The 19230-nt window shown below is 47.2% G+C and overlaps 1 protein-coding gene across 5 annotated transcripts in view; it reads right to left on the bottom strand.

The window, feature by feature from the left end:
• Nucleotides 1-19230, bottom strand: part of LOC139747315 (uncharacterized) — a 34929-nt gene that overhangs the window by 3797 nt on the left and 11902 nt on the right. For 2 of the 5 annotated variants that reach the window (XR_011712372.1, XR_011712374.1), the window contains exons 2-4: nucleotides 15619-15671; nucleotides 10169-12858; nucleotides 1663-2071 (exon numbers count right to left, since the gene is read on the bottom strand). Coding sequence is in view for 1 of the 5 variants with exons in the window: in XM_071659478.1 (XP_071515579.1) it covers nucleotides 10700-12841 (2142 nt within the window). In the remaining 4 variants the exon portion in view is untranslated. Of the gene's footprint in view, nucleotides 1-1662; nucleotides 2072-7632; nucleotides 12859-15618; nucleotides 15672-19230 lie in introns of those variants that run through there. The other 3 variants (XR_011712373.1, XR_011712375.1, XM_071659478.1) reach the window with 3 other exon arrangements.

Here is a 19230-nt window from a genome sequence, read left to right as displayed (position 1 = left end):
CGAGAAGTGACAGCATTATGATCTCTATGAGAAATGATGGAGAGGGAATAAAGTGGTGAACGTAGTTGCAAAAACTTCTGTTGACGGCAATATCAAACATGGTAATATCTGTACCTACTTTAACTTCCAGTAGAGCATATTAAACTGTACAAGGTCCTGCTTATGGATAGCTGTTGGTCTCTGTTTTCTTTATCTTAAATCAATAGTTCGCTGAAGACAATGAATGGCACTAGTGATGAGGGTGACCATATTTTCATCAGCTCATATCAGATGTGACAACGTATTACATACATGATCTAAACAGCAGAGTCTAACAATACATCTATCACTGTCAACACGTCATTACGTGTTAAAACATTCATTGGGTTAAGGGAGCATAAATCATGTTCATAGCTTTGATCATTTCAGTTTAGGTCACATAAGCATGGATGTGTTCATCGCCTGTTAAAAGTTTTCCAATGAGTGTACTGTGCACTGAACAGCCAGTGCATCAGAGACTGCTAATATCAAACAAGAAAACCATATATCACCTTCCAAGTCAACCAATCTCCTCTTGGGTCTATTGGAGTTGCACTTATCCTCATGACCTACAGTCCCCAAGAGCTGTATCTATTCTATACTGCAACGCCTGCTGAACGATCAACAGAATGACTTAATCCAGCTGAAAGCATTTAACAGAAAGTGATAGATTTCCAGTATCAGTGACAAGAATATTTTGACAGCCTCACTGCCGTGTGCAGAAGGTATTGGCAGTTCCTTACATCATCTACTGATCATTATTAAACGTATGACCTCCACACATACGGCAGATCTGTTTACAGAGAAGACTTCCATCCTCATCTGCTGTAGATACAACCACTTCCTCCATCTGACGCATTTATTTCTCTTCTAATATTCAAATATTTTTTTTCGAAGAAAGATGTTGACAACGATGACAACTACATTTTCCGGAAATCTGGGCAGTGGACCAGGAATTTGCTGACCTTGAATTTTGACCAGACTTAGACCAGCCGAACTTGTTCATGTTAGACTCTAGTGGACCACCGGCGTCAGAAGGTCACTGTACAGGTACACAAGTATGAGTGGTAGGTCGGGTTCAAGATATGTGACTGTACATGAAACGTACATTTATACTTAATTCATAGGAGTAAGAAAGAAAGGAAGAACAAAACTATAAAATCAGGATACATAATTGAGACTATTTAGGGAAGAGTGAGTAATGACTGACACACCTCGGTAAAGTAGGATCAGACGGAAGGAAGGTGTGATATGTGTATCATCTGAAGCGGGTCGGCCCCCTGACCCGCCCTATATACAAATGAATTCAAACAGCAACAGACCGCTGGGTCCTCTCGAGGCTGTTAATGGTACCATCACCATTCACAGCCGTCCTGTGCTACCCAGAGCTACCCACTACTGTTTAGTACCATAAAAGATGGGATAAACACTTCACATTAATAAGATAACTAATTCACCAATTAATAAAACGGATTACCAAGGTTAACTTGTGGGATGATATTATGCTGCATCAAGTCTGACACTTAAGTTGTCAGGATGATCTCCTGACACATGAGGTGGACCAGCAGCACTGGCTGACACCCGAGACTGACGTGCATTCTGATTGGAGGTTGACCTGCAGACCGGCTGACCTTGAGAACTAACCGATACTGAAGGAACTACTGGTTGCCACTGGAGGATGATCCATAGCACTGGTTGTCACTGGAGGATGATCTATAGCACTGGTTGCCACTGGAGGATGATCTATAGCACTGGTTGCCACTGGAGGATGATCTATAGCACTGGTTGTCACTGGAGGATGATCTATAGCACTGGTTGTCAGTGGAGGATGATCTATAGCACTGGTTGTCACTGGAGGACGATCTGTAGCACTGGTTGTCAGTGGAGGATGATCTATAGCACTGGTTGTCAGTGGAGGATGATCTATAGCACTGGTTGTCACTGGAGGATGATCTATAGCACTGGTTGTTTTTGAACCTGGTGATGTGACCCCGTCAACACTCAGCTCTTGGTTTGGTCACTCCATACAGAAACAGGGAGTTCCCAGCCAAACCTGGAAGAGGGACAGCCTTGTATTTTTTTTTTTTTTTTTTGGGGGGGGTACCTGGAGTTAGAGATACCTACAGGTAGGTAGTGCATGCAATCAAAAGGTACCTGGGGTCAGGGGTACTCGCAGTCCTAGGATGTCTACAGGTAAAAAGTATATGCAGGCAGGAGGTACCTGAATTTAGGGGGTATCTGTAGTGAGGGGACACCTTCAAGTTAGTATGTACATGTGGTTAGAGGATACCTGCAGTCAGGAGGGACTTGTAGTCACGGAAGGTACGTGTAGTCAAGAGACAACTTCAGCCATTGGAGGTACTGTAGTCATGAGGCACCTACAGTCAGGGGATACCTAAACTCATAATGCACCTCCAGTCAGGAGGCGCTTACAATCATGGAGGTCACCTGCAGTCATGGAGCTACCGCTGATCGTGGAAGGTACATCCCTGCCTGCAGTCGTGGAGGTACCTGGAATCATTGAGACGACATTCATGAAGGGTACCACCACACTGCATGACTTTTACATGACTAAATGACTACCACGTTACATTGCACGTTCCTGGCCACTCCTACATGATTACGTCACACTGCAAAACCCTAGCCACTCCTAGATGATCACTATATCACACTACACCAACCTGGCCACTCCCACATGGCCATCACGTTACACTGCACGACCCTGGCCACTTTTACATGGTCATCACGTCACAATGAATGACCCTGGCCATTCCTATATGATCATCACGTCACAATGAATGACCCTGGCCATTCCTATATGATCATCACGCCACAATGAATGACATTGGCCACTCCTAAATGGTCATCACATTACACTGCTCGACCCTGGTCACTCCCACATGGTCATCACATCACAATGAATAACCCTGGACCGCACGGCCCAGCCACTGATCGGCTCCTTGGCTGACATATGAAGGTGTGGCCGTGGTCAGAGATCTCCAGACCACACCAGCTACACATGAGACCAAGACCAACCCGTCTCGAGAGTCTGGGTTCTTGTCTTAGAGACCATTCGCTTTCCCACGCCCAAGACCACAACACTCACTTCTCTTGTGCAACGGCTTCCTGACACCAGCGGTCTCTCAGCAAGGCTGGTACCGGTAGCCAGTGGTCACTCAGTATGGTCGATAACGGGCGCCCGAGGTCACTCAGTAAGACTGGTATTGGATACCACACACACACACACACACACCAGTAATGCCCTACCTGACCCCACCAGTAAAGGTTTCTCGCACCTGCAGCAGGAAACATTTACAACACACTCTAGAGACCAGACCAAGCACTTACTCACACTCACGACAGAATACAACGCTCCCTGGAGGCCAGACTGAACCATCTACTCTCCATCCACGTTACTCTGATAACTTGATCTCTGTTCATGTCAATCTTTCCTGTTATTTTCATGCCAAAGGATGACTCTGTGCACGTTGACTCGGATCAGTATAGCCTGCTCCTACCAAGATTCCTGTGCTCCAGTAACATCACTTACTGAACAAGAGATCATCTTAACAATTGACAATTCAATTAATGATTCTATCAAGAGTCCGTCAGTCCTAGGAAAGGTTGGCAGTCATCTGCCACCAACCTTGACAACCCAACCTATAACTTAATAAAGGAAAATGACATTTGGGTTCAATCCGAATCTAGTTATGAAGAATGAGAGAGTCGTGTGAGTAGTGTGTTTTCGAACATTGCGTGCGAGATGGAGATTGTGGTGTACATTTATGGACTGGAAACCAGCAGCCCAAATGTCGATGAAGCAAAAAGAAAAGAGATAGGTATCTGGGTCAAAGACTGAAACCTGACAAATACACAGAGAGAGAGAGAGAGAGAGAGAGAGAGAGAGAGAGAGAGAGAGAGAGAGAGAGCATTTACGTATCAGTGGGGTCCAGGAATTACTACGCATGCATGTCAGCAGTAGCCCGGGTCTCTACCAGTACCACGGCCTCACATACTTACTACAGCATCTTCAAACACTGCCTCCACCTATCCTCCCCCAAGTCTGCCTTCCTCCCCAGGAACTCTTACCCTAGACTTCCCTCAAAAGCTTCCTGCTCCTGTGCCTCGCGACATTTACAGTCCCGCCCACGTTTGATGGGCGTGCATATTTAACCAGGCCATTACAAGGTCGCGGGACCGGGAAATGCCACGAGAACGATATTCACGTTTGGTCGGACCTCTGTTGGAAGCACGAACTGATGTGTTGGTATATAGCATCAGTCACATGTCTGGGGAGTACCCCAGCTACACACTGTACGTCTGGGGAGGACCTCAGCTGCACGCTGAGCATCTGGGGAGTACCTCAGCTACACACTGTACGTCTGGGGAGAAACCTAGCCGAACACCGTGCGTCTGGGAAGAAATCCAGCGGAACACTATGCGTCTGGGGTTGACTCCAGCTGAATTCTGTGCGTCTGGAGAGGACACCAGCTGAACACTGCGTCTGGGAAGGATCCCAATTGAACACCAAGGATCCCAGCTACACGCGGTAACGTACCAAACGACCAGCTGTATTGTCCTCCTCTACACGTACCTGATGCCGCCACACACGCAGCCGCTGCTCTCCTGCTGATGTACCTCCATTACTTTCGGAAACATCTTATTTCGTTTAGTTTCCTCTCCGCAAGCAGTGTCTATTTCCCCGAAGAGCTCCAAGTTGACATGATTGTGACACTTAAAGAGCTGTGAGGTGGAAATCTCACTTAACTCCCCTTGCCTCTAGTGCGACCAAGTCTCACCATAACTCCTCAGTTCCGACACTATTTGCGTCGTCTCGCAAGACGTTCTTCATCCAGGAGACCCAGGTGTGACGCAAGGCCATCTTTTGTACCCATGCAGCTTTTCAGTTCAGTGGTTGCCATCAACCATGAAAAATTATATTCATCTTCAGATTAATCTTTTCCAGGAAAATACCAATCAGAGTTGTTAGTACGAGGTCTTCATCAGAGAGCGATACCCTACATCTGACTCAGATCCTTCCCCGTTCTAATGGCAGAAACTCTTCGAACGAGGTCCTACGAAACGGCTCTGCTGGTGTGTCTTAGGTACCAGTCCATCCGGCCAGCTCCATCCGGTGTTGGGGTCATGTAGACGTTCTGTTTCCTCAGTAAACATTTCATATTCTGTCTTTTGACGTTCACTACATCCCAAGGTAGTGTTATCGGGGTCGGCCTGACCTCTGGTGTGACAATTGGAACCTTATCACTCTTCCTCACACCTACGCTCCTCTGCCTCAGTAACTTGGCAGCTGGATTTCCTTCGTCAAATCATTTGAACCTTGACTGATAGTTTAGCTGAATGGATTGTCCCAAGAGGTTACCATGGCCCATGCGTCAGCCTGCACACGTTCCTTCTTGTTTACTTGTCTTCTCTCTCTTGCCTTTTCAGTGTTCTTGTATCTTCCAAACACTAACTGGTTATATATATATTTATATATATATATATATATATATATATATATATATATATATATATATATATATATATATATATTTTTATTATTATTATTTTTGTTTTGCTTTGTCGCTGTCTCCCGCGTTTGCGAGGTAGCGCAAGGAAACAGACGAAAGAAATGGCCCAACCCACCCCCATACACATGTATATACATACACGTCCACACACGCAAATATACATACCCATACATCTCAATGTGGAAGCGGAAGTGGATCATAGGGTGGAGGAAGCGGAAGGGGATCATAGGGTGGAGGAGGGGGCGAAAATTCTGGGAGCCTTGAAGAATGTGTGGAAGTCGAGAACATTATCTCGGAAAGCAAAAATGGGTATATTTGAAGGAATAGTGGTTCCAACAATGTTGTATGGTTGCGAGGCGTGGGCTATGGATAGAGTTGTGCGCAGGAGGATGGATGTGCTGGAAATGAGATGTTTGAGGACAATGTAAGTAACGTAAGGGTAAGAGAGATGTGTGGAAATAAAAAGAGCGTGGTTGAGAGAGCAGAAGAGGATGTTTTGAAATGGTTTGGGCACATGGAGAGAATGAGTGAGGAAAGATTGACCAAGAGGATATATGTGTCGGAGGTGGAGGGAACGAGGAGAAGTGGGAGACCAAATTGGAGGTGGAAAGATGGAGTGAAAAAGATTTTGTGTGATCGGGGCCTGAACATGCAGGAGGGTGAAAGGAGGGCAAGGAATAGAGTGAATTGGATAGATGTGGTATACCGGGGTTGACGTGCTGTCAGTGGATTGAATCAGGGCATGTGAAGCGTCTGGAGTAAACCATGGAAAGCTGTGTAGGTATGTATATTTGCGTGTGTGGACGTATGTATATACATGTGTATGGGGGTGGGTTGGGCCATTTCTTTCGTCTGTTTCCTTGCGCTACCTCGCAAACGCGGGAGACAGCGACAAAGCAAGAAAAAAAAATCTCAATGTACACATATATATACACACACAGACACATACATATATACACATGCACACAATTCACACTGTCTGCCTTCATTCATTCTCATCGCCACCTCGCCACACATGGAATAACATCCCCCTCCCCCCTCATGTGTGCGAGGTAGCGCTAGGAAAGACAACAAAGGCCCCATTCGTTCACACTCAGTCTCTAGCTGTCATGCAATAATGCCTATATATATATATATCTGTCGTTATCTGGCTCACCTACAAGTTCCGCCGCGAGTGAAAAGTCACTTCCGGCGAGGGTCTAGTATCGATAGTGGACGAAAAGGAGTACAATCTCAAGGAACTTCTCATCTTATAGGAGTCCATTTCTCTGCTACTGTCTGTAGTACGGTCTTGTGACTATATCTACCTCGCAAAAGATCCAGGGATTATATAATCACAAATGACATGCTATAATTCTTCAATGGAAGAACTAACACATCGCTCCACGTCATACACTTGAACCAGCTTCTTGGCAAGTCATGGGAAGCCCTTGTCCTCAACTTCAAGATCACCCCCACCACCAGTCCCGAGCCAGTATTCTTTCCTGTATAATGTTTATATTTCTACATTAACACTGGTACCTAGAATATCACAGGCGAAACGGATAGAGATTTCTCGTAGTCAGTGCCAAAACAGTGAAATAATTAGAAAATGGATTTCATAAATAATGAAATAGAGAAAACGGATATTGTGATGGGTAACTTATGTTTCTCGGAAAACCAGCTCGACTCCTAAATTTTTAATAGTGTCCAGGATCCAGGTCCTTGAGGGTGGTAGTGGTTCGGGTGCTGAAGTTCTGAAGTGTGTAAGTTTAAATGGGAAACGGGGGGGGGGGAAGAGATGCAGCTTCACAAGACCAAGATGCAATTGGTCAAATATGCAACTATATATCAATTTTTGTACATAGAGTTGACAGTAAGGAGTGGAAGGGTTGATCATCAGGACCAGAAAGGCGTGTCGTCGTCACACGAGGACGACCCAGGGGAGAGTCTCCCTCTGTGAATCAAAGAAATAGTTCAGCCTGACCCCATAAAGGTCTCTCATAAAAGGCCATGGAACGAAGCGCCTTTCAAAATGCATACGAGGCTTAATCATATCGACCACAAGGGTCCCATGAATAGCTTTGAAAATATAAATATTGAGACATCTTTATTGGGTAAATACCTCTCGAAGGTGACATTATTCATTAATGTTATCATGAAATAAAACTCCTCTCTACTAGTAATGATCACAAATTTTTACTATTTTATCAAAGGTAAACAAATATGGCGTTTTCTGCAGCTATAAAACTACGAAAGTTTTACCATAAAAAAAGTGCCAGTCTCCAGGTGCTAACCGGCTTTTATTTTGTGGCTATATCCAATGACATAATATTTACTGTGTAAATAAACGGGTGTTACAACCAAGAAAAATATATAGTAAGAACAACTGTTATCAAATGTTTCCACTAACCACAGTAAGACCCTTTGCCCTGACACTGAGGCTGTGGAATGTGAAGATGTAAAAGGCCACCAGTTTCAGTAGTTAGGCCAATGTAATAGGACAGAAAATTGAGAAATATTACTAGTCAACCGTCTCCGTCACCTGACCAAATCGGCCGTCCCAATCATCTGACCATCAACCGTCCGATCATATGGTCTCACGAGAAGTTATGTGGAGGCCAGGAGCCAAAATCAAGAGCGAGTGTGGAGGGCTGGCACTGCACGGGCGGTTCGTACTTTATACGGCCCTTGACATGCCAGTCTCATCAGTATCAGCGACTTTAAATGCATGTGCCTGAGGGTCAGTCTGATCATTACGGTCACATGTTAATGTGTACTGACTTTACGGTATGATTCCTCCGTTTCATACTGCTGGTGAGGAAAGTGAGCCTGACGGAAGCCGGGGCTCTGCGATGTGGATGGAGCTTAGAACTCTGTACTGTGGGATGACACCAGCAGCTCTCAGCACAAGGCCCTGCTGCTGGTGTCCTAGTAAAACTTGAGTCAACGGTTTTAGTCAACATTTATATGAAGATAAGCAAGCATGTGCCAGGTACGGTGTGACCTGAGCACACAACACACCCAGTTTGAAATTAGTTACGCTAAACGTCAGGTATAATTTGGTTAAGAAAAAATCCAAACTGGTTACTTCCCACTTGCTCAGGGGTCATGCCGTCGTGCTCTAGGACCGTACCCACTTTCTCGAGGGTCGTGCCTTCGTGCTCAGAGACTTTATAAACTTGTTCGGTAAACTTGTCTAAGACCAAGGCTGAAACAAGGTTGACCTTTATGAGATTTCGTGACCTTTCCAGATAAATTCCCTAAACTTGTATCAAGACAACACCTGCCACTTACTAGAACATCGACGTCCTCTAAGCGTTAGTTTATCATTTACTAGAATGTAGCACAACTTTCATGTCCTTCCTCACCACCGAAAACAAAATAGCTTTAGATTATTCCATGTACAGCTGACAGGGGTAGGATCTTGGGTGGCTCAGGTAATATCTATAATAAACTTGTCACAATTTGATATGAACCGTATCGCACAAGTACGATGTGTGCCGCGGTGAGGCAGCAGTGTGCACTTTCTTGTATACCAGGCTCACGCCTACTGGACTGGGACTATCCCTACCCACCACCCAGCCTGGAGTAATGGGACGCATGGACAATAAAACAAGATAATATATCAAACTGTACCTGTACCCCTTTAGTCGCCTTTTACGACACGTAGGGAATACGTGGGTAGCATTCTTTCTCCCCTATCCCCAGGGATAATACATATACAAGCAACAGTATCCGACAAGAATGTACATCTGGAAAGTTGGGGATTGTGCTACCGTGTCCGTCCCACGCGCTCTTCAAGAGATGTATGTTACACGTTTATGAGATGGAGGATGTGAGTAGAGAGCTGATCTTTGTAACAGGTGAAGCTGAGGAACAAGGTTAAGGAACTAGGGTTGGGTAAAGCTGGAAGGTGGTGTGGGACGATCGGGAATCTGATGAAATTGTGCGGGGTTGAACGACTCTCTCCGGTTCACACCAGGTCAGGTATAAATCAGTTTGTTGACAATACAGTCAAAGAAATCTCAGTCAAACTGTACATTTACCCATTGGTCTTCATTATCATCTTTAGTCTACGTCAGTGACTGTTCAAGTAGTCGGGGACGATGCATGCTCATCAGTCTCTCTCCCATTCGGTCGTCAACATGTCTAACACACTCGTCGTCCAATAATGAGCAAACGCCGAACTAGTAGCACCACATGGCCGACCGACAATATATTCATTGATATATAGAACTGAAGGATTCTTATATTCTTGAAGCCAGTAAATGAGTAGTAATTACCGGGTAGGACCTCGGGCAAGACTGACGGAGGTGCCCCGTACGTCCAGGTGGTGGTACGTACCAGGACCATCAAGGCAGTACAGAGGACAGCACCACCAGCTAACATGGTGTCTCATCTATTATATAATTCTTACTTTAGCTTGTGACCTTTTCTAACCCGAGGTAAGTACAAGGTGACCCTATCCCGATCAAAAGATAATCAACATGAAATGCTTTTATCCAAACTGCACTTAAGTCGTCTGCTGACCAACTTCGTCACAGTTTTGAATAGACATTAACATCCAGAGATACCATCTTAAGCCACAGGACGTGTATCAAGCTTATTACATCAATATACAAACCTAATCTGCTCACCTAAAGTGTCAACGTCTAGTCAGTGTCGGAGTCCTCGTCAACGTCGAGATCCTCTCTGGCGTGGGTCAAGTACTTCAAGGCAGCGGGCGGCAAGTCCAGACGACGTCGGACAGTTGTGGTGGGGAATACCAAGCCTGCTGAGGTGGAGCTGGTCAGGGTAGAGAGAGGGGATGTGATAGGCAGCTCTAGTGGGGTGCCTGGACGGAGGGGTGGCAGAGAGTCGTGCCTGGAGAGGGAATTGGTACCTGGGGGTAGTGGGGTAGCGAAGGATGAGCTGCTGCGAGGCTGGACTGCGGTGGAGACATTGCCGGGGCGTGTTGGTGCTCGAGGCGTTACCACCGTAAAGGCCGACGTCAGAACGTCTTCGGATCGATGTGACTGGGAAGCATCAACCTTCGTGGGCATGTTTGCTGGTGGATCAAGAGGCTTAACCGACCGCAGACGCGGGAGTTGAGAAGATGGCCGTTGGTGACGACCCTTCGAGAGCCCCAGAGGTGATGGCCAAGCCACCCGCGCCTCTGGGGCTTCCTTTCATGGTGGCGTGACGTTCCACATTTCTCGCAGAACGGAATTAAGATGCCTTCGGAAAGTTGCCTCTTTGGCACTTAAGCTGACGACAGGCGCTGGGGACAGAAGGGTTATCCAACGACGCAGAATAAAAGGCACGCGTGCGGTGGGAGGTGTTGGGTCATTGGTATCGACGTCTGTGTCACGTCGCATGACTGTCCGCTCTCCACTTGGGTCATTGATAACATGCGTCACCAGCTCGCCCAAAAACACGAGGCACGCCAAGCCCCATCCACAAAGCACAACGAGGAAGGCAAGTCGTAGATCGGCGAGGGCGAGGGCAGCCAGTGGTGGATTGAGGCATGGAAGGTCCCTTGGGGCTCGTGTGATAAGCAGTTCGTGCAACTCCCGGCGCCAGTGCTCTAAGAGGCCGAAGCTTTGTAAGCGTCTGATGACGGGGTTAATGTGGAGGAGGAGGGGTGACCCACGAGGCATCATCCATCCACCCAACACAGTATTGAGGTCCTCAGTGCTAACCTGCAAACCCGGCTCTCCACACTCTGTGGTGTGGCGTGTGGCGATGGTAGCGCGGGCGTACCTCTTGGGCACGCCAACGAGACAGAGGCTCTCCTCACGGAGACGGCGGAAGCCTTCGTGGATAGAGGTGAGGGGTGTAGCTCCAGCAGCGAGATCCCTGTGAGCGGGGTCCTGAGAGGAAGCCAGCACACCTGGGACGGTGGTGCCAGTCACCAAACCCCACGAATAACCCGACCGCAGCAGAGCTGTTGACGTGCGCACAGGTGGGTCATACTTGGGCTTGATGATACAGTAGTAGAGGTTCCAGAAGTAAAGGCAGGCCATCAGGCGCAGGTAGAGAGAGACTCCAGCCCGGATGGCTCTGACTAGAGACTGTGTCAGGGGGTCCATGGGACCACTACGCTCTTGCGACCCCACCAGTGTCCCCACTAGGAAAGCCATCAAATGCAGCACTACCAGGAAGGTGAACACGGAGGGCGCTGCCTCTGCTCTGAAGGGGAACATAATGTAGGGCCAGACCGGCAGACGGGTTGAAAGAGGACAAACAATGCCCCATAGTTCGTTGTGGAACAAGATAGAATACTCCCCAACAGAGTCTCTCTCCTCCGTATACACCAACCCACCTAATGCCAAATCCGCCCGCCGGCCTACTACCTCGCCTACCTTGCCCGTCCATGTGCCATTTACTTTGCGGCCCCACTCCCCATCCGCCGGCATCACAAGGCGGTAGCTAAAGTTGAGGGCCTTGGCAGCATGTTGCAAAAGTCGTAGCTCGACTCCTTCCAGACGCGTCTCCTCGCCTGCCAACACTGGGAATATGTTGGGTACTGAAGGGGTATAGGAAACAATCAGGTCAGAACCAGACAGTGCCTGGCCCCTGGGTGTGGCTCCTCCCCAGGTCCAACCTCCAGGGTGGTGCCACTCTCCCAGGCGTGTAAGAGAGTACCGCCGACACATTTCACAAGCCCCCTCTACCAGGTACCTTGCGGGTCGCACCTCCCGCCGGCCGCGGCCTCTGCGCGAACTCCGCCGCTTCACCAGCACACGGCGACGTAGCTTTGGGATGAAGCGGTCGAGCCGCTGGTCGTTAACGGCTAGGACGAGTGTGTCTCTGAAACTAAGGACCCCCGGCTCGGCCCGAGCCATCAGCAGAAGGCCCCTCTGGTAGTTGGTGGAGGCCCAAGCCACCATGAGACGGCACCGATTGTCGGGTCGGTGGGAGAGAAGGTCCAAGAGAGGCACCCGCCGACGAACCCTGGTGATGAGCGGGAACTTCAGCTTACTAACATCCACCAGGATAACAGGTGCGTCTAGGGCGGCCCGTAGGCTAGCCAGTTCCTCGGATGGCGCAGCTTGAGGGTCGTAGTAAATAAGGACATGACAGGGACCCCGCTCGTCGCCTCCCAGCTCCCGCACAACCTCAGCTAGTAACAACGGCGTCGGGTCCGTTACCACCACACCGCCTGCACCACGCCTATCCTCCAGGGACCGCAACTTTCGCCCGCCTCCCAACAGGTGCCGCACGTTAGTGGGTCGTGAGGGCTCATGAGGAACCCGACTCCGAACCCGCGCCTCCACCGATACGACCAACACCGCCGCCAACACCAAAACCACACCGACAGAGGTCATCGTCTCCACAGCCTCACCTGTAGGAATATAAGAACAACTACTACATTCATAACAGACATCAATAGTAATGGCTACAGTAAACATTTCTACGTGTTTAGATAAAAGGTTTTAAGGTTTCCTCTTACGTAATTAACCACTGGATATGATGTTCCTAACATTAGGTGCTGGAAAAGGACTGGTGACGGGGGACACTTTAAATAAAGGCGTATGCATAAGTGGGTGTGTATAGTCAGTGGGAAGCAGGCATTATTAAATTATGTATTAATAGGCATGCAAAGGAGACCACTGGATGTGAATGAGCTTAGAGGAGCAGCTGGTGGGATGCCTGACAACTTTTTGGTGGAAGAGTGTGCGAGAGACTGAAGTGGCATTTGCAAAAGAGGATACGACATGGGCGGGAAGGGGGTTTTGAAAGTGACAGCTTTAGCGCTTGAATGTACCAAGGAGATTGGGTGAGGAACGGCACAAGGTTATTGCAAACAAAACTAAGAGAGTTTGCAAGGAGTGAAAGGTATCAAGGGAAACATTGCATATTTGTGCAAGTGAAGTGTGTGGCATGCGGAAGGTGGGGTGTGTACATTCGAGGAAGAGTAACGAGTGGTGGACTGAGGATGTTAAGTTGCAATTGAAAGATACAAGACAAGTGTACGGTCAATACTTGTAGGAAAAGCGTGCGATCCACTGGCAAATGTACAAAAGAAAGTGGCAGAAATTAAGAGGAAGGTGTAAGGGCTGAAAAAGAGAGACAAACGAGAGATGGGATAAAAGAGCATCGGCAAACTTCAAGGGGAACGAGGAATGCTTTGGAAGGAGATGATCATTGGAAGGAAAAACAAAAAGGGTGCGTATCAATGAAGGGAGAAGATTGGCAGGTTGTAACAGGCTGAGAAGAGATACAGAGTATTCTTATGGACCAATTCAAGTGTTAGAAATTTGGGTAGCAGAAAAGACGTGTTTGAGACGTGGAAGTACACTGAGCAAGAGAGCCATGGCAAATGTTTTAGTGAAAGAGAAAAGGTGGTGGATGCCTCGTGTAAGACGAAGTGTGGCAAACCGGATGGAGGGGGCGAGATGGCAGCTGAATTTCTCAAGAAGGTGACAGTGTTGCCGATTGGTTTGCTGGGATTTTCAATATACATATGGGTTAAAGTGATGTGTCTAAGGACTAGCGGAGTACCTGTAATGTACCATTAAACAAAGACAAAGGTCACAAAAACAATATGTTGAATAAACCTGATAAGCTGTATGGAAGGTGGTGACTTAGCAAGTGAAGACACCCACGAAACATTAGGCTGGAGAGGAAATGTGTAGCTTAAGACGAGGTAAGGGATCTCTGGACCAGGTGTTTGCTTAAAGAATTGGTGTGAGAAAAAAAGAGAAAGTGAAGGATTTGTATTTTTTTTTTTTTTTTTTTTTTGCTTTGTCGCTGTCTCCCGCGTTTGCGAGGTAGCGCAAGGAAACAGACGAAAGAAATGGCCCAAACCACCCCCATATGATAGGGTTAATGGTTTCTGGGAGGTGCTACGAATAAATGGTGGATTAAAGCTCTTAGTAGCAGCGAATCTTAACAAAATACGGCGAGTGTACGCCTAGGATGGTAGTAAGGCGAGTGGCTCAGCTGAAGGTGGGTCTACGTCAAGGGTGTGTGATGCCACCATGTTTGTTTATCTATGGATAGGGTAGAGGGAGTTAAATGCGCGAGTGTTTTCGAGAGGGGCTGGTCTTCCATAAGTTGAAGATGGAAAAGAGAGAGAGAGAGAGAGAGAGAGAGAGAGAGAGAGAGAGAGAGAGAGAGAGAGAGAGAGAGAGAGAGAGGAGGCAGTCGAAAGAAAATATGAAAAACTAAGGTTATGAGGCTTGGCAGGGACAAGACAGATTGGTTTCTGTGCGAGTCTGAATAAATACCTTGGAGAATGTGGAATGCTTTACGTAACTTGGTGTGGACATGGCAGCGGATGGTACTATGGGAGCTGAAGTGAATCGTCGGGTGGGAAAGGAGGCAAAGGTCCTGGGTGCGTTGAGGAGCTTGTAGAAAGAGATCATTGTCTGTGAGAGTATAGCATTCCAATCGGTGCTGCATGGGTTCGATCCGTGAGCTCTAAATATAAAAGAACGAGAGGGTGGATGTGGTGGAAATGAAATGCTTGACAATTTGAAATGTGAGGTGTTGATCGTATAAGCAATAATAGTGAAAGTGCGAGCCGTGGTAGTAAACCAAGCATGATTGAGATTTGATCAACGTGTAATGAAATGAAACTGATACATAATTCAAAGCCCAATTCGCTCCAGCCTTCTGCCTCCCTTTTTCCCCTCGTTTCCCTTACGTCTGACAAGTTTATCCTTAGCCCCTCTTTGCTCATTCTCTCCTTACGTCTAAACTATCACACCATGGTCAGTTCTCTCAAGTCATACTTTCATTACACGTACTACTAAACATCTCAAACTATTATTCCATTAATGATCAGCTTGACAACACTTTTTCCAAACGCTTCATTTCCAACACGTCCATGCTTTTCCATTCTCGGTTTAATCTCATCCATATCATACTGTGAGAGCCACCCAACTCATCCTGATAGATTATGACTTATCCTTTCATGGACTCCTCACTTCATCCAGGTCCCTAGCCCTCTCTCCTACCCTATGACTAATTTCAGGCTCTGCGGCTCCATCTTTTGTGAAGGTCATCCTCCAAGGTACGTAAAGCACTCCACTTCCCCTGCTCCTTCCCGATGAGGCTTACACTAAAATACAACATGCGCTGATGGTTGATGACCTACCATAGTGTACGTGGGTCAGGCTGGGCTCCCTTGGGGCTACCTCACTGGGACACCTGTGGAGGTAAGGAAAGCAAATTGTTACAGTTGTACATGAGTGGAACTCATCATGAAGCATCATATGCAATCTCATGATGAGGAACGTTGGTGACCAACAACCGGACTGCGACAAGGAAGGCGTTATATTTCTATGAGAGCTTCCTCACGACAGTGATTCATCACGACCATCATGCAAACCAGAGGAAGCAACACTGGTGCATCCAACACAACAAACTAAGGTATCTATTACACAACAAAGTAAGGCATGCAGTACATAATACAACAAAGTAAACAAACCATGATCAAACATCATTAGCTTCTCGAGCTTCCGACCAACATTTCAAATAGCTACTCGAGTCCAAGTTGTGATCTGGTTAGAAGACGAGCGAGGAAAACAACACAAAATAAACCACTACTGCTGCACATTGATACAGTTGATACACAAAAGCAGCAATTCTATTATAGTAAACTTGCGTTTGGCTAGGATTTACTGATCTACTTTTTGTGAAGTTTGCTTCGCTATAGTTTTCATATCTTTGATGTAAGAGGTGGCTGGAGATTACCCTCTGACCCTTAACAGTGAAGAAACTGAAAAGAGAGATATGGATCAACCTAACTTTGATGGTGTATGACAGTTCTGAAGTGTGAAATCAGCTTAAATGCATATCAGGAACTGGAGCAGGTAAGAAAGGTCATGGGCAGGGGGCAGATAAGGAGGGTTAGGTACAGGGGCAGGTGAAGATGGCAAGGGGCAAGTACAGATGGTCTGTGACGGGCATTTAAGGAAGGTCAGGGGTCGGCAAGAAAGGTCAGGGATTGAGACAGTTTAGGAAGGACGGATAAGTACAGGTTGGGAAAATCATGGACAGGGGGCAGATAAGGAAGGTAAGAGACGAGGGCCGGTAATTCAGGTTAAACGTTAACTTTACCCTGTATAAAGGTTTTGATATGTTCAGCAACATATATGTTGAAAGTCACAAGTAGACCTCAGGCTATGTTGAAAGTCACAAGTGGACCTCAGCCTATGTTGTAAGTCACAAGTGGACCTCAGCCTATGTTGTAAGTCACAGGTGAACCTCAAACTATGTTGTCAGTCGCAAGTGAACCTCAGGCTGTTTTGAATCAAGTGAACCTCAGATTATGTTGCGAGTCAAGTGGACATCAGGCTATGTTATGAATCGCAAGTGAACCTTAGGCTATGTTGTGAGTCGTAAGTGAACCTCAGGCAATGCTGTAAGTAGCAAGTGAATCTCATGCTATTTTCCGAAGCACACGTGACCCTTAGGTTATTTTGCGAGTCACCAATGAACTTCAGGCTATGTTGTCACAAGTGAACCTTAGGCTATGTTGCGAGTCATGAGTGAACCTGAGGCTGTGCTGTGTTACAAGAGAACCTCAAGCAATGTTGTGTGTTACAAGTGATACTCAGTCTATGTTGCAAGACACGAGTGAGCCACAGGCTATGCTGCGAGTCACTAGTGAACTCCTGGCCATGTACCGAGTGAAACACATGCAGACACACACCTTACCGCACTTTTTGATTAGTGGACGTGGCTGGAATCTGAGCGCTGCGGGAGTTCTTAATGATATATCAATTCACCTTCCTGACCCAAGCTTTCCTTCTTTGAAACTCGCGCAACGCTCAGATAGCCAGACACGTCCATTGGTCTAAAAGGTGTGGTGATGTGTTTGTCGATATCTATCAAACTTAGGTTGTGCTGCAGGTAAACCTAGTTTGTGTTATGAGTCAAGAGCAAGTCTAAGTTGTTTTGAGAGTCATGAGTAAACCCAGTCTGTGTTGTTGTGAGTCGTGAATATATCAAAGCTGTTCTCAGTAGTGAGTAAACCCCAGGTTGGGTTGTGATTTACGAGTAAACCCATGTGCTGAGTAATGAGGAAACCGCAGGCTAATGAGAGTCATGATTAAGGCTCAGGCTGAGTTGTGAGAACATACCGGAAACTGCGTTGTGAGTTGAGAGTAAATTTGAGGTTCCGTTGTGAAAGTATTAACTGTGGCTATACTGTGAGTTGTAAGAGTCTACATGAAGCTGGGTTCAGCTGTAAGAGCATATCTGAGGCGGTGTTGCGAGAGAATATCTGAAGCTGTGTTGGGAGAGCATATCTGAGGCTGTGTTGTGACTTGTAAGACCATACCTGGGCCTATGTTGAGTTGTGAGAGCATATCTAAGGCTGTGTTGTACGTTGTGAGAGCAAATCTGAGGCTGTGTTGCGAGTTGTGAGAGTAAACCTGAGGCTGTGCTGCGAGTTGTGAGGCTGTTTTTGCGAGTTGTAAAAGCATATCTGAGTCTATATTGTGAGTTATGAGAGTATATCTAAGGCTGTTTTGGGAGTTGTAAAAGCATACCTGTGGCTGTGTTGCGAGTTGCGTCCTGAGGCTGTTATGAGTTGCGTCACCATAAGAGAGGCTGTGTTGTAAATGTTAGCAAGTTGTGATTGAAGCCGAGGCCATACTAGTGGACAGGTGGCACTGTACGTCATAAAGGTCAGAGAAAACCAAAATCTGAAACATTAATCCAAGCGAGAGGTTTAATTCTTGGTGACCTTTCCCAGCAGGTGGGACCTGATGAATGGCGTGACGTAGATGCTGGCCTTTGGTTATAGATAAGGTCACCGTGAAAGGTTATGGAGGAGCCACTTGTGTTACCAACGTCTAAGTTATCGCCTGAATTTGGTGCCTCTGTCAATCATGAGGTGCGGTCTATCATATCCTTCTACCTTCTTGCCCCGGCACACTTCCTACCTACCATGACGTCCTCTCCTGCCCCATCACAGTTCCTATCTATGTCCAGGTCTTCTCCTTGCCCCTCCACAGTAATGAGGTCACCTTCTTGCTCCAGCTTCCTACATCAGTTCCTACCTCCTAGCCACGCCTTAGGATCTAAAACCCCTGCAGATAACCCTTCCCCGGCAGCGCGTGGCTCTCTGGCTTCATCTCCACTCTCGCCCTTACTACCTAGGCACCACCTGATGTCCTGAAGACAACACATTTTGCAGAAACACTGACGAACGACAAACAGACAATATTCACTAATATAAAAGAGGGGAATGTCGGGCTGAGGCTTTGGGAGGCGGGAGAACTTGCCACACGCATCAAATATGCAGCAGCGAGCAAGAAGTAACATACGTTCCTGCCATTGACGGTGTGGCTGTGATGCTGGAGGTGGTGGCTTGAAGCAGTGCTTCGTGTGGTGGATGTAGTAGCTTAGTTCCTGACTTGATGGTAGTGCTAGTGGTGGTGATGGTGGTGGTGGTGGTGATGGTGATGGTGACAGTGACGGTGGTGATGGTAGTGTTGGTGACGGTCGTAGTGCTGGTGGAGGAGGTAGTGCTGGAGGTAGTGGTGGTGGTAGTGGTGGTGGTGGTGATGGTAGTGCTAGTGGTGGTGATGGTAGTGTTGGTGACGGTCGTGGTGCTGGTGGAGGAGGTAGTGCTGGAGGTAGTGGTGGTGGTAGTGGTGGTGGTGGTGATGGTAGTGCTAGTGGTGGTGATGGTGGTGGTGACGGTGACGGTGGTGATGGTAGTGTTGGTGAGGGTCGTGGTGATGGTGGTGGTGAT

The sequence above is a fragment of the Panulirus ornatus genome, chromosome 68 (genome assembly GCF_036320965.1).
Source record: "Panulirus ornatus isolate Po-2019 chromosome 68, ASM3632096v1, whole genome shotgun sequence".
Lineage (NCBI taxonomy): Eukaryota > Metazoa > Arthropoda > Malacostraca > Decapoda > Palinuridae > Panulirus > Panulirus ornatus.
This window is presented reverse-complemented; position numbering and strand designations above follow the sequence as displayed.